Here is a 13,915-nt window from a genome sequence, read left to right as displayed (position 1 = left end):
TGGTGCATTTAAGATGAGTAAGGCGAGAACAGGATGGGGTCAGACTATAAAGAGCGAGCCTTGAGAGAACAATGTATGGAACTGGAACCTGATCCTCTGGGGCTGTGCTTTCCCAGAGCTTTTCTCATCAAAATACAAATACAATCTTGTACACCCCTTTGAAGAAGACTGCAAGTAGCTAATGGCCAGAGCTTTGTGGGAATCAGTGGCTTGGGCATACCAGTGAGGTGCTCTGCTATAGACTGCAATAAACCAATAAAGGTTCTTAAACAACAGGAAACTCTCAAGGGCCTTGCCTAGGGGGAGAAAGCTCACATGACCAGATTTTTTAGGAAAATATATAGCAGCAGTTGCGAGAGTGAAGACCACAGTGCCAAAAGAGGAACTGTTTTATTAGCAGAGGAGACATGATAAGGGACTTAAGTAGAAGAAATAAAAATGAGAAGACATTTTCAAGGTGAATGCTCTCAGGGTTTGTCTTGGGGGGGGTGCGGGGGAGAGAACAGAAAGACTGACTAAACATGTAAGCTGGTAACTTATCCTAGAACATAACTTCTTGATAAAAATATTACTTTTTAAATTTATAGCTTAGACAACTGGATGGACAGACAATATCAGCAAGCATTGTAAGGCATACTGAACAAAACAACACTGTTGTGCTTTCATTTTTTTGGTGGAAGCACGATGGGAATGGGATATAAGATAATGGTTTTTGGTTTTAAAAATGTGAGGTTCTAAGTATCTGTGGTTCCGGAATGCTTCTGAGTATAGAGTTATACAACAAGTTTACATTTCAGAAGAGCTTCAGTTTTGAGGCTATAGTTCAGAAAGTTGTGACAATACAGAAGTGCGATCATGGAAACAGGACGCACAGTGAAATCACAACAGACTGAGAAAAGGCTGAGACCCCTACAGGGAAATTATGCTTAAAAGGTGGGAACAGAAGTGCGAGGAGAGTGAAACCCAGGTACGAGGGCTGGAAGTGAGTTGTAGGCCCTGAAGACAGGTTCCCCAGCTTTGCTGCCTGCCCAGGACTCTATTTTGTTTGACATCCAACATTATTTTATATTAGTTTCAGTGTACAGCATAGTGGTCAAACATTCACATAATTTACGAAGTGATCCCCTAATCAGTCCAGTACACACCTTGCACTATTCACAGTTATTACAATATTATTGACGATATTCCCTAGGTTGTATTTTACATCCTGTGACTATTTTGTAACTACCAACTTGTACTTCTTAATTCCTTCACCTTTTTCACCAAGCCCCCCTACCCCCGTCCCTAATTGGCAACCATCAGTTTGTTCTGTGTATGCCCAGGGACGTTTACACAAATACTGATGCCTGGATACCAGCCCAGACTTTGGAATGTAATTACGGTAGGGAGTGTGAAAGTGGCATCTGGAATTTAACATTCTTTTTTTTTTTTTAGCTGAACCATCCTGCTACCTGTTGGTAGCTCAGCGGCTGCTCAGCTCAGGCCGGGCCAGGACTCAAACCGCTGTTGCTCAGAGCTCAAACTCTTGAGCAAGCTCTTAACCAACTGAGCCACTTGGCCAGCCCTTAACATTCTCTGAGGATTTTAATTTGCAACCAAGTTTGGACATCCCTGATTTAAGGAAAAACAATATTTTAGAAGGCAGTGAGTTTAGAGTGAGTTTCTAAGACTAGTTTGTGGGAAGGGTGATATATTAGTACTTTTTTAACCTATTTTTTCCTAATATTTACTCACCTTATTTTTTCAATTATATCTTCCAAAAGGTACTCCACAACAGGAAAAGTAAAACCAGGTATATGTATCATTGGACAGTTACCTATTATGGTGATAAAACATAAGTCTGTACCCAAATGTTCAAAATAAAAATAAACAGATCACAAATAGGACAAGTCTATTACTTTTTTTAACTTCAGAAAATGGTCTTAAACTTTTACAGTTCTACCTTATTTTTCCATATCTACTTCAATAAAAGCAGCAAATCCAGTCTTCACTCAGTATCATTTCATTACTACCAAATTATACACGTATCTCACAGTTGTACAAAGTAACCAATACCAAAGAACAGAGAATTTTAAATTGGACTCAAAACTGTTAGAAGTTATTTTCTCATCATCATTAGCCAAGATGGTGCTATGCAGATTTTATTGAAATCTACATATAAAGCATTCCTTCTGCAGCACCAAAATTAGAAAAAGTAGTTAAAACAAGACCTAACCAAATATTACTTACTATTTTAGAATCATTAGTTTAAAAAAAGTTTCCTAATACTGTTTTTTAAATGTTATTTTTATACCAAACAAAACAAACAGCACACACTGTAAACAAAGGTCAACACTGTGGAGGAGGTCAAAGTATCTGACTTGCATAAGCTGGAGTAAGTTATTCAATGTTAGTTCTGGATACCTCATCGCAAAACAAAAAAGACATAATATACTCAACCAATCCACAAGGCTTTGAGGGTCAACCAGGCTGAACACAAGAACATGTATTATATTGGGCTGAATATAGTAACATGTATTTCATCTTAATTCCCTCATTTCCCCCTTCCTTCTCCAATAAGCAGGAGAGACAGTGAGGCAGAATTTAAAAAGAAGGTACTACGTACTACTTTGCAGCTAGTCAAATTTAGTTTCAAATCCCCTCGCCCTCTATTAATGATGCAATCTTGGGTAAACTACCTAACTGCTCTGAGGCCATTTTCTCATGTGTAAAAATGAAACAGTAGCACCTGCCTGAAAAGGTAGTCTAAGAATTAATAAAGACAAAGTGCTAAACATACCACCCTGGCACCTTGAAGGTATTCCGTAAGTGGTCACTAGTATCACTTACTGTTATTAGCCAACTGCCACCCTAGTCTGTGATAGTACATTAAAGCCGTAGAAGGATCACAAAAAAAGTTTATAAAATTATTCAAATCTGTGGTTTGACTTCATTGATGCCACCTTAATTATCTAGTGGTAGCACCAAAAAGCTACATGTCTTCACTACAAGAACAGGGATGAGCCAGCCATTAAGCCCAATTCTCTATGAGACTAGGAAAATGTTAAAATAAATGAAATGCTAAATACTTATTTTGACTACTCAGTGCCTAGCACTGTGTTAGTTTAAAAAATTAACTCTAAATCCAATGGCTTAGTGATAACTTTGTAAAGCAACAATCATAAATTTTACTCACCAAAATACTCTGAAAATTTCTCAGCGTTCAATGTTGCACTCATCAATATTACTTTCAGGTCATGTCGAAAACTGAGAAGATCTTTAATAACAGTCATTAAAACATCTGACTGTAGATTTCTCTCATGGATTTCATCAAGCACGATATGACTAACACTGGACAAATGCCTAAAGCAGAAGTATGGTGAAGTATGTAACTCAGCATGAAATTTAAAAAAGGAACCATTTTACCTCAACAATCAATGACATCCAATTTAATCATTACATCTTTTGATAATATTTAACTAAATGTCCTGAACTGAAACATACTCACGGGTCTGACTGGAGCCACTGAAGGATGATTCCCGTCGTACAGTATAAGATAGAACCCTGTTTCCTTGGCAAACGACTGTGAATGAAAGACATGAGTTAATAATTCCTGGTTTTCTTTACTAGTAAATTACTAAGTACCACAAAAGGTTAGAAAATCTTCAATTTAAAAAAATGCTTACAGTTATAATGAATACCTTCATACTTAATTTCTTAGTTATAGAAATGCCTACCACAATAGAGTAATGAGAAATACTACATTCAAGTTCATTATACATTATTTTTGTTGTCATGATACAATGTTAATAATTTCTCTTTAAAGGCATAACCATTCATATTCAGAAAACGATCCATTTTTAGGGGCCTAACCTTCTGTTCAGTGACTAGAAAGTCAGTTGATTTAAAACGCTAATTGGGATACTGAGCTCCAGAAAAGTGCTAAATGAAATACAGTGGCGTGGGATAGAGGGTTAAAGATACCAAAATCCATAGTCAGTCAAGGGCTGGGTGGTGCTATCGGAAACCGACGGGTGATGGTCTACTAACTTATGTCCAGGAAAGAAGTTATTTCTCTAATCATTCCTTAACGTAAAAGGCATCAAAATGGCAATCCAAATCTGAATTTGGGTTAAAAAAACGACTTTGTGGGTTGCAAGCCTCCTATGCTTCAGTTACTTTAAATGTTAACTTTATTTGTAATAATCAGCATAAAAATAGGGAAAATCTCCAGCTTCAAATTTTCACTAAAATCTCACAGTAAACAAGATGTGAACATTCTTTACCTCTGGAGACGAATTTGGTATCCGGTACTTTTACCATTACCACAAGATTCTGCCCTTTCTGCAGCCACTCTCTCTGCAACCTTTAATTAAAATAAAAGACAGTTACAAGAAAATAGAATTTGCTTCAGTATAAATATCCTGAATATCCATGAAAATCTGGGATTGTTAAAAAACTGTTCATTCCATTTTCATGAGTTTAAAAAAAAAGATATTAAATTCTGAGGTCTCTAACACTGTGTGTCCCTTAAGAGCTACAGACCACTTGCTTCTTATGCTTACTTTTCATTTCCTCTTATAGAAGCCCTCCAAGGCAAAATTCTTCTTGTCACTATTTTCAAAGTACCTTTCTATATAGCATCCTTGCATTATTTTCTCCCTCGGTCTTTTCTAAAAGAGATGGAAATCATGGTCTAAACTTGTAAAACTTGCATGTAATTCAAGAGTAAATACCTTTTGATTAAAGAAAATTTTTGTTTCTTTTTGTTAGAGACTGGTGTTTCTTAATTTCTAGTTCTTGTGCTCTGAAAGTTATGGCTGCCAAAGATAAACTCTGGATAGATGAAATGTTATTATAATCAATATAAATTTGTGGAACTAAAAGTGACCAACAGTCTTCTTGTGATCAGTGATAAATGAGGCTAGAAACAAAAAATGACAAAACTGATTTATAGAATATTTCAGAAGTAAAATTTCCCAATCAGTATAGTCCATATACACTGACTCAGACCATTATTTCACTTTTTACTACTTTATTAAAGTGCTCATTCAAAACCAACAGGTCTTGGGAAAATGAGTGAAAAAAATGCTACTAGCAAGACTATCCAAAGGAAAAAGGAAAATAAAGCGGGGGATTTTAAAGTGAGAGGTAACTTACGGAAATGGCACTAATTCTTCTTGGCTGAGTACACACGATCCTGCATGCAGATCCTTTTCCTCTTTTGATGTAGTCATCCAAAATGAACTGAGTAACTTGAGTGGTTTTTCCACAACCAGTTTCACCACTTACTACTATCACTTGGTGATTAGCGATCATATTTACCAATTCCTATTGCAAAAGGAAAAATAAGTGAAGGACGTCACATGTCGACTAAGTTTGAAAAGATAGTTATCAAAATTCTACTAAACCAAAGGTAGCTGCTTCTAACAAGTATTAATGCTGTTTAAATGTTGTTACACGTAATGCTGGCAGTTTGGCTATCTAGATCTACCAGGTTTCAAGAGCTAAGAAACACCAAATTATTAAAAGAACAGAGCCAAGGCACTGTTAAAGAAAACACACTTGTAAGAGCAAAAAGAGACAGCTCACAAGTTCCATGCATAAGAATTAACGTTAATTAAAAATTCTAGAATGTTAACATGTGGGGCTATTGAGTACAAGGCAAATCCTGATACATCAACAACTACTGAGGACATTAAGGATTTTTATCATAATCCATAAAAATAGCTTCATCTGCAGGACAAGTTTTACATACTGTTTTAAAGAATAAGGAAGAGTATAATTTATTTCAAGATAATGTGCTTTCAAATAATTAAAATAAAAGCAAGTTTTAAATACCTAAGTTGCCAAAATAACTTATACATAAAAATTCTATTTTTTTAAACTCTAATAAAGATTTCAATTATGGATATAAATACGAGCAAACTTCAGGAAAACTGTTTCACGACCATTTTTTCTTTTTGTCCTTCAACAATTCAAAAGAAAATGAACTTCAATAATATCCTTTAGAGAAAGGATCATTAATTTATATTTCTTGATATAATTTTAAAACATATTGTACAGAAGAATTTTGCGAATCAAATTAAATAGTGTATATTCATTTTACCTTTTGCATTCCAAATGAAGGCAGCTTTTCCCTGAAATGCTGAAATTTAAAAAAAAAAAAAAGAAAGAAATTATCATCCTGGTAATCAGACCACATAAGCAATAAATGAGCTAGAATACAAAAGCATTTTTATTACCTCACAGCTTATGTAAAATATCAAAACTTAAATAATTTTTTATAAAAAAAAGAATTAGCAATCACTTTTATTTTTGAAACACTGAAAAGTAGAATTCTATTACATTCTTAATTAGCAGCAGTAAAACGAAATCTGATCTATCATCTAATAGCATTCTTACAATCCCTAAGTTACTTTCAGCATTTTTTCTATTTGTTTTATATATTCATCTTAGGTTTGATTTCTGTATCACATTGTTTTTACTCATAGATCCACTACTTACTAATGCATTAGGCCCTGGAGTAGATTCAAAGATTATTTCTGGGTACTTGCCTTTGAGTATAAAAGAAAATTTAAAACAAGTAATATCTGCAATAAAAAAATCTGGTACTACCTTTTAAGAACTGTGATCTTGGTTAAGTCAAAGTTGGAGTCTTAAATATTTTACCTCAGGGCTGCCAAAATATTTTAATGAAAAACCTTTGTTTAAAAAACAAGTAGCAGTTTCTGACAAATATAAGCTACTTGACAAATTCTTGGTGAATTACAACTGGAATACTAAAGAGGGAGTGACTAATTCCTTCCTGTATCTTTTACATGATAATTTCTTTCTAGTTTTAAAAACTTTTAGGAACCCCATACCCACACTACATAAAAATGACATATACAAATACTAAGAAACAGCACTATGGTTTACACTGCACGAGATACATCATATAAAAAAATCTTCAGTGGTATAAAAAAATAAGGCACAACTTTAACAAACCCCCTTTATTGAAAAGGAAAAAAAAATACCTAAAATTAAAACTGTCCTAGGTAATTCTAGCATATTATCGCCACACTTTTTAAAAATTTCTTGAAACATCACCCGTTAATTTTTGGCCCACTTGGTTTGTCAAGATGGAGACTGTGTCAAAGTTCCCTATTTTTTATTGAGATATAATTGGTCCATAACAGTAATTTCAGGTATATATACAACATAATGATTTTCTACCTGTATATATTGTGAAATGATCACCACAGCAAATCTAGTTAATATCCAGCACCACACAGTTATAAATTTTTCTTTTATTGTGATGAGAACTTTTAAGATGTACTCTCGTAGCAATTTTCAACTATACAATGCAGGATTATTAAGTGCATTCACCATGCTGTACATGTCATGCTTGTTATGGTCAGGTAATTTGAACCAGTGCCATACAAATGAGTCAGTGTGGTGACTTAAATAAATTCCGGTACTTTGAAATAACAAGTCACCATACTTTTCTTAGTAATTTCTTTTGTTATAACTTTAAAATTATTTAAAAACCTTTTCTTAACAATTTCTAAAAATGTTAATATCCCATGTAGTTATAAGTATAAAGAAGCTATCCCATTAAATTTGAAAACAGCATTAACCAGATTTGCTTTCTTCATATATAAATGCTGCTGAAGAGAATTACAATCCAATATTCTTGCCCAAGGTAGACAAACCTTCTATTTCCTAATTTCTGGCGGTAACCCTGAGGTGAGGTAATGAGATTATAAACTGTCTGAAGAATGTCTTAATACTCTTCATAAAACATAGCACAATAACAGGCATCTAGCAAGTGGAAAACCAATGTTTACTGAATAAATTATAACATAAGAAAACATATGGCGTATTACCAAAAAGGATTAGCGTCAAGCTCTTAAAGACATCTGAATTTTAGACCTGGTTCTGTTATCAGCTATGCAACCTTAGAGTCACTGAACCTAAGATGCTTTCTCCTCATCTCTTTCACAGACACGTGTAATCTCTTACACAGGGTTATGTGTCTGGGAGGTTTATATCATGTAGTACATGTGAAGCATTTACAACACTGTCTAGCCAATATGAAAACCACCCCAGCTGATTTTATGTTTTACACATTTCTTCTAACTTTTTCTAAACAAGATCACTCATCTTTAATACTTAAGTTCTGTCCTCCATACAAAGTAAACAGAGACAGTAGCTAACTCTCCTTGTTCCTAAGGGGATAAAAGAAGCCCTGCTCTCAACCACAACATTCTCAACCACAGCATTCTGAATTAATTCATCTTGAAATCTCGGCTGTTGTTGTATCATATTTTCACTCAACAGGCATCAGAGAGCTACACAATTTGGCCTCTGGACAACCTCAGCTCCTCTGTTCTAATCAGGATGCCCAATATTAACTGGCAACAGTCAATGCATCCTTTCTTTCCCACAGAGGATGTGATACTCTGCCTTCCTCAAAAATGGCAGCATTTGCATATTAAAGATCTGACCCTCAGAATTCCCTCAGTATTTTCACCTTATTTTATTTCATCTACTTCTGGAACGTCCGGAAAGCATACAATTTTACATTTTAATAGAAAGGGCATTTAAAATATCTTGCCTAGCAGGAAAAGAAAATACTGAAAAAACTAAGAAGAATTTCACTTCTTGTCACAGTCCTATCTTTAAAATGCTGAACATAATAAGCGTATCATATAACTTTTGAGGGATTTAATTTTATCATCTGTAAGAGGAAGGAGTTGTCATTAAATGGCCTAGGAGGAACTGTACAATTCTAACAACCTTGTCTCTTATGACGCCTCCCTAAACTGGCCTCGGAAAGTTAAACTGAAGAGTGATTTCGTTTTTCATTTGCACTACCATATTCAAATATTTCTTCTCCTCACGATATATGCTGCTGCAGATGAAATAGGCTACTGTAGGTTACGTATAATTCCATTCCTGTTGTTTTTGTCTACTCTTCATGGGGGAAAAAAAAATTCCCATAGGAGAAAGCCTGTTTGTGGAATCTCACTGATCTATATACCATGCAATTACCTCTAACCATAAAAACATTTTTATCAAGTTTGAGAAAAGATGACAAAATTTTTTTTCCACATCTTGCTTTCCAATACCTGCATTTCAATATACCGAAGGTCAGTTTTTTTCTTTTGTAAATCTTCCAGTAACTGTTGGTCTACGGTCATATCTGGTTCGTTTTCTTGCAAGAGATACTCAGAATCCCGGTCAATATAACTGTCCTTGATTCTAAATGTCCTCTTTTCTTTATTTATTGATTTCTTTTCCTGGTCCTGAAATTTCTTCTCTGAGTTTGACTTGTTCTCAGCAGGAGCTTCAGTACCATATCTATTTTGACAAAATAAAAACAATGATAAAGGGTTAAATGAAAAACCACTTCGGCCATGAAACAAAACAATATGCTGCTTAATTATTTCAAAAGCATAAGCTTTTATTCTTTTCTCTTAGAACAATGATAAAAATTCTTAAGAGTTGTATAATGATAATATTTTTCTTCTTTATAAATAGATAATGCTAGATAAGTTCTTCCTTGTGGTAACTTAAAAAAAAAAAACACAACAAAAAAACAAACACACATACACAATAGGCATTCCTCCACTGCAATGACTGACAGTGTTTTTCTTTTTTTGTGAGCCTTGTTTTATTTTACAACTTCATTTCTTCCTGCTACCCTTTCTACAAATGGGATGCTACATTACACAGTCCCAGAAAAATTTCCTCTAATTTTTTTCTCTAAATGATGCAGGTTCCTATGATTTTCCTAAAACACTAGCAATTTAACTTTCTGTGGATCTCCCTGACAGAAGAATTTTGGAAATACAAAGATGATGGGTAGGAAGAATAAATAACAACCAAATAAATCTCATATACAGATAGACCATTCCTACCATTTAGCTTTCCTGTGGAAATGAATATCCCAGCTAATTTTTTTTTTTTTTTTTACCTTTCACCAAATATGCTCAATCTATATACAAAAAAATTACTTCAGGCTAATTTTCACTTATTTAAGAGTCTAAATATGTTATTTTTATTATTTTTTTTTCTTAGCCAATGCTATAAAACAAATGTTACACCTTGCCCATATTTTAAAAGAATACTTTTGTCTTACCCATGATCTTCGGGAGCAAACCAGGATATTTGTGCTTCTGAATCTTTATCATTCTTAGCTTGGACAGAATGTAGTAGCTGCACAATTTGTTCTTCTCGGTGTTCATCCATGTGCACTACGGCTCTCTATTTAATACAAAGAAAAAGCATCCTTATCAACATGAGAAAGCTTCTGCAAAACTATTTGATAAAACAGGTAAAGTAATATATGTTCAACAAACAATACTCCTGGATTCCAAAACACCTATCTCCTTATTCATTTCTTCTCTGCCTGCTCCTTCCTCGATTCTTTTACAAGCTTATCTCTTAAATTTTCCTCAATCTATTCTTTAAATTTTCTTGTTCTACGCTGTACAGCCTGAGTGATCTGCAGATCAGCAGTACTTACATCACCTGGGAGTCTGTTAGAAAAGTAGAATCTCTGACCCCAGCCTAGTTCCACCTTCTAACAAGACGCCAGGTGGTTCACGCACATTCAAGTTTGAGAAGCAATGGTATACATAACTCAGGCCGCACCCATTCCTCACTGTCCAAGCACGAGCCACAGGCCCACAAACTATCAAAAGTTCCCCTGCAGACTAGATTTCTCGAGGCATCAGATTACATGCAGCCTTCTACCTCTCTGAAATCATCTCTCGTATGTCCTATAACGATATCAAACTCAGTGTACTTAGGCTGAGTCCATCATCTTCCTCCATCACATCTGTTCCTTATATGTATAACCATAAAAGAGTCATTTCCCCTTCCCTCCAGAGAAAATCATTGAGTCTAACTCTTAAATCACTTTAATCTTTCCACTTCCCTCCTTCTCCTCTGCCAATGTCCTAATTCAAGCCTTCATTTCTCACCTTAATTACTGAAAAGGCTACGTAACTGTTCTCCCCCGTCCCAGAAATGCCTCTTCTCAATCCATGCTCTATACCAGCGGTTCTCAATCTTTCACAGGGGTCGCCTAAGACCATCGGAAAACACATATTTTCGATGGTCTTAGGAACCGAGACACCGCTCCTCTATCTGTCTCCAGGCCCACATGCAGACACGCCCACATACAAGTACCCGGCGACCCCTGTGAAAAGGTGGTTCGAATCCCAAAGGGGTCGCGACCCACAGGTTGAGAACCGCTGCTCTATACTATTACCAGAGTGAATTTAAGCACAAACCCAATCATTTCTTTGTTTTTTTGCTTAAAATGCTTTAATGGCTTGCTGGAATTCTTAGGGAAAACTCAATGAATTTCAAAGCCCTGCTTATTTTTCTAACCCAGGGCTTTTCATATTGCCAGTTGTAAAATTAAAGGATCATCACCAGTTCTAATAAAAAAAGAGCAGAAAGGTACAAACAACAACAACAAAACCTAGAACAATGTACAGGTAATTATTATTTAATGAAACTTTTTCTTCATTTATACATAGTGTGCATTGGGCTGCAATTTAAAATACATTCCTTTTTGTGGGCAGTGGTCAACAAGCTTGAAAGCCACTGCTCTACCCTCATCTCACCACACTCCACACCCATGCTCTTTATTTACTCTTTCAGTTCCTTGTAACACTTTCGTCCTGACAGCCAGGTTGTGGCACATGCTGTTGCCTCTGCCTGAAAATCCCTTTCCAAACCCCCAAATCCCAAACATATATACACTTTGCTATCTTTCAAGTGTCAGCATACGGGTTACTTCCTCTGGAAAATCTTCCAGAATCTTCCTAGTTTGCGTTAGATGACAGTCCACATTCTCCTTGTCATAATACTTTAACATTGTATTCTAACCATCTATAGCCCCCAAATACATCACAATGTCTGTAAGGTAGAAACTTTATCTTATTAAATTAACACAGTAACTAAGATAATATCTTAATCATATTAGATCCTCGATAAAAATTTGGTGAAAGAGTAAGAGTGCATCATTAGAATACATTCACTTTGTAAACACTAGATTACTTAAGAAGTAAAAACCAAGGGAATTCTGACTAGGAAGCAATCACATATGGCTGAAGGTGGTCAAAGAGGCAGGATGAGCCAATCATTGAAAAATGCTGACATTACCTAGAGAAAATGGAGAGAGACATTTTAGAGAGTAGAATGGTATAACAACTATAATAAAAAGCAAAAATAAAAGTATGTTTAAAAAAGCTGTAATTACATCAGATTGGATAAGCACATAGAGGAGAACCTATATTATGTTGAAGCTATAATAGATTATTACCAAGATTCCTGGACAACATGTGTAGGATGCCCTGAAATGTACTAGATTGAGACAGAAGTGACCTGGCTTCTAATCTTAAATTGTGAGCTAGAGAACAAGATGGTTTTTGCTTTTAAAAGATCATCAGGCGTGGCTCTACAAAAGACAACTAATGGAAACTAGAGGACCAGTTAGGAGGTCAGAAACAGAAAACAAAATAGTGGCTTTATCCATAGTAACTGTTGTGGAGATAAGTGCCTGGATTTGGGATTAAAAAGGCAGAACAGATTGCTGAAATGAAAGAGAAGAAACAAAGATAAATCCCATCTTGGCATGGCAAGTGGATAAATGGTAATGACATTGACTAAAATGGACAAGGTTTGGGGAGGAGTTGGAAAGCAAGAGCTTCATTCATAATGAGCCATGGCACAACTGATTTCAGATGGAAATAAGAATGCACAATTATTCCTTGTTTATTTAACGTTTCATCTGTTTAGGTCTTATGTTTCCCAACTAGACTGTAAGCTCCTTGAGTATCATATTTCTGCAGATCCCCACAACAACATGCATAAAACCTTGTGTGAAACTGGTAAATAAAATTTGATAAAAAGTTCTTAGAAAGTTACTGTGAACATCCTTTTATAGCAATCACTCAATTATCTCCAATTTCAAGATGACTTAGATGTGCTTCCCTTAATTAAAAAATAAACAGTTTGCTTAATGAACAAGTTAATTTTGATTGCCAAAGAAGTATGTTGTTTTTTCTTGCAGAGAATGTTATAAGTTGTGAAGATAGACAATACTCAAAAACATTTCAATAAAAATGACATGAATACAAGAAAAATAAAACATGATTCAGAAACAAGGCTAAATCGTGATTTAATTACACTCTGTACCTAATATAAAGGGTGCTTTTAAAGAAGTCACTAAAAAGCTGTTCTAAGGCTTATGTAAAGAAAGCTTCTATTTGATTTTATATATTAGAATAGGCCACTTAGGAAACCAATCTTTCCTTTACAAATCTTCAAGCTACAAACCAATCACCAACATGAAAAGAAGGTACGAAGCCAAACCATCTCTTAAAACTTCTTCCACTTTCTTCTAGGATCCTAAGTTTCCTTCTCAAAGAAGAGCTGCTAGGAAGCTGAAACCTCCCCAACTCAACATGAAAACAAAAAGCCTGGGTTTGTGGCTGTTTTAATTCTAAAAACGAACGCTGAACTGTTGTTCTTCGTTTGAACATCTACATTCAAAATAGTGCTCGGCAGCTTTTGTTCTCCGCAATCCTGTATCTAACGTAGAAGGTCACGATTTTGGAGTTCATCAGGCAAAAATCTTAAACAAAAGTGTCCATAATTATTCTAAGAGAAAGGGCGGCCAGAGGCACTCTGACAGTGACACGCCAGTCAAGTTAATTTCGGCTGGAACCTGAGATTAACATTTGTTTTGTCCACAGTCCTCACGTCCTTTGCAAAGCGTACATTCAGCCCACATAAAATCCTAACTGTTCGCTTGAGGTCAGATGCGCACGGCTCACGTGAAGCCATATAATCATCACTGCAGGAAGCGTCAGCATACGGTTGCACTTCATAGTGCGCTTCCCAAATCACATAGACCAGTTAAAACACA

The 13,915-nt window shown here is 35.3% G+C and overlaps 1 protein-coding gene across 1 annotated transcript in view; it reads right to left on the bottom strand.

Annotated features, from left to right (window-relative positions):
• DHX36 (DEAH-box helicase 36) overlaps positions 1-13,915 on the bottom strand; it is a 46,094-nt gene that overhangs the window by 31,842 nt on the left and 337 nt on the right. The window contains exons 2-10 of the mRNA XM_019626720.1: positions 13,750-13,883; positions 10,109-10,233; positions 9,096-9,327; positions 6,089-6,127; positions 5,140-5,310; positions 4,266-4,345; positions 3,488-3,562; positions 3,176-3,342; positions 1,735-1,816 (exon numbers count right to left, since the gene is read on the bottom strand). Of these exons, the coding sequence (XP_019482265.1) occupies positions 1,735-1,816; positions 3,176-3,342; positions 3,488-3,562; positions 4,266-4,345; positions 5,140-5,310; positions 6,089-6,127; positions 9,096-9,327; positions 10,109-10,233; positions 13,750-13,883 (1,105 nt within the window). The remainder of the gene's footprint in view (positions 1-1,734; positions 1,817-3,175; positions 3,343-3,487; positions 3,563-4,265; positions 4,346-5,139; positions 5,311-6,088; positions 6,128-9,095; positions 9,328-10,108; positions 10,234-13,749; positions 13,884-13,915) is intronic.

Source organism: Hipposideros armiger, unplaced genomic scaffold (assembly GCF_001890085.2).
Source record: "Hipposideros armiger isolate ML-2016 unplaced genomic scaffold, ASM189008v1 scaffold_16, whole genome shotgun sequence".
In the NCBI taxonomy this organism is placed as follows: domain Eukaryota; kingdom Metazoa; phylum Chordata; class Mammalia; order Chiroptera; family Hipposideridae; genus Hipposideros; species Hipposideros armiger.
This window is presented reverse-complemented; position numbering and strand designations above follow the sequence as displayed.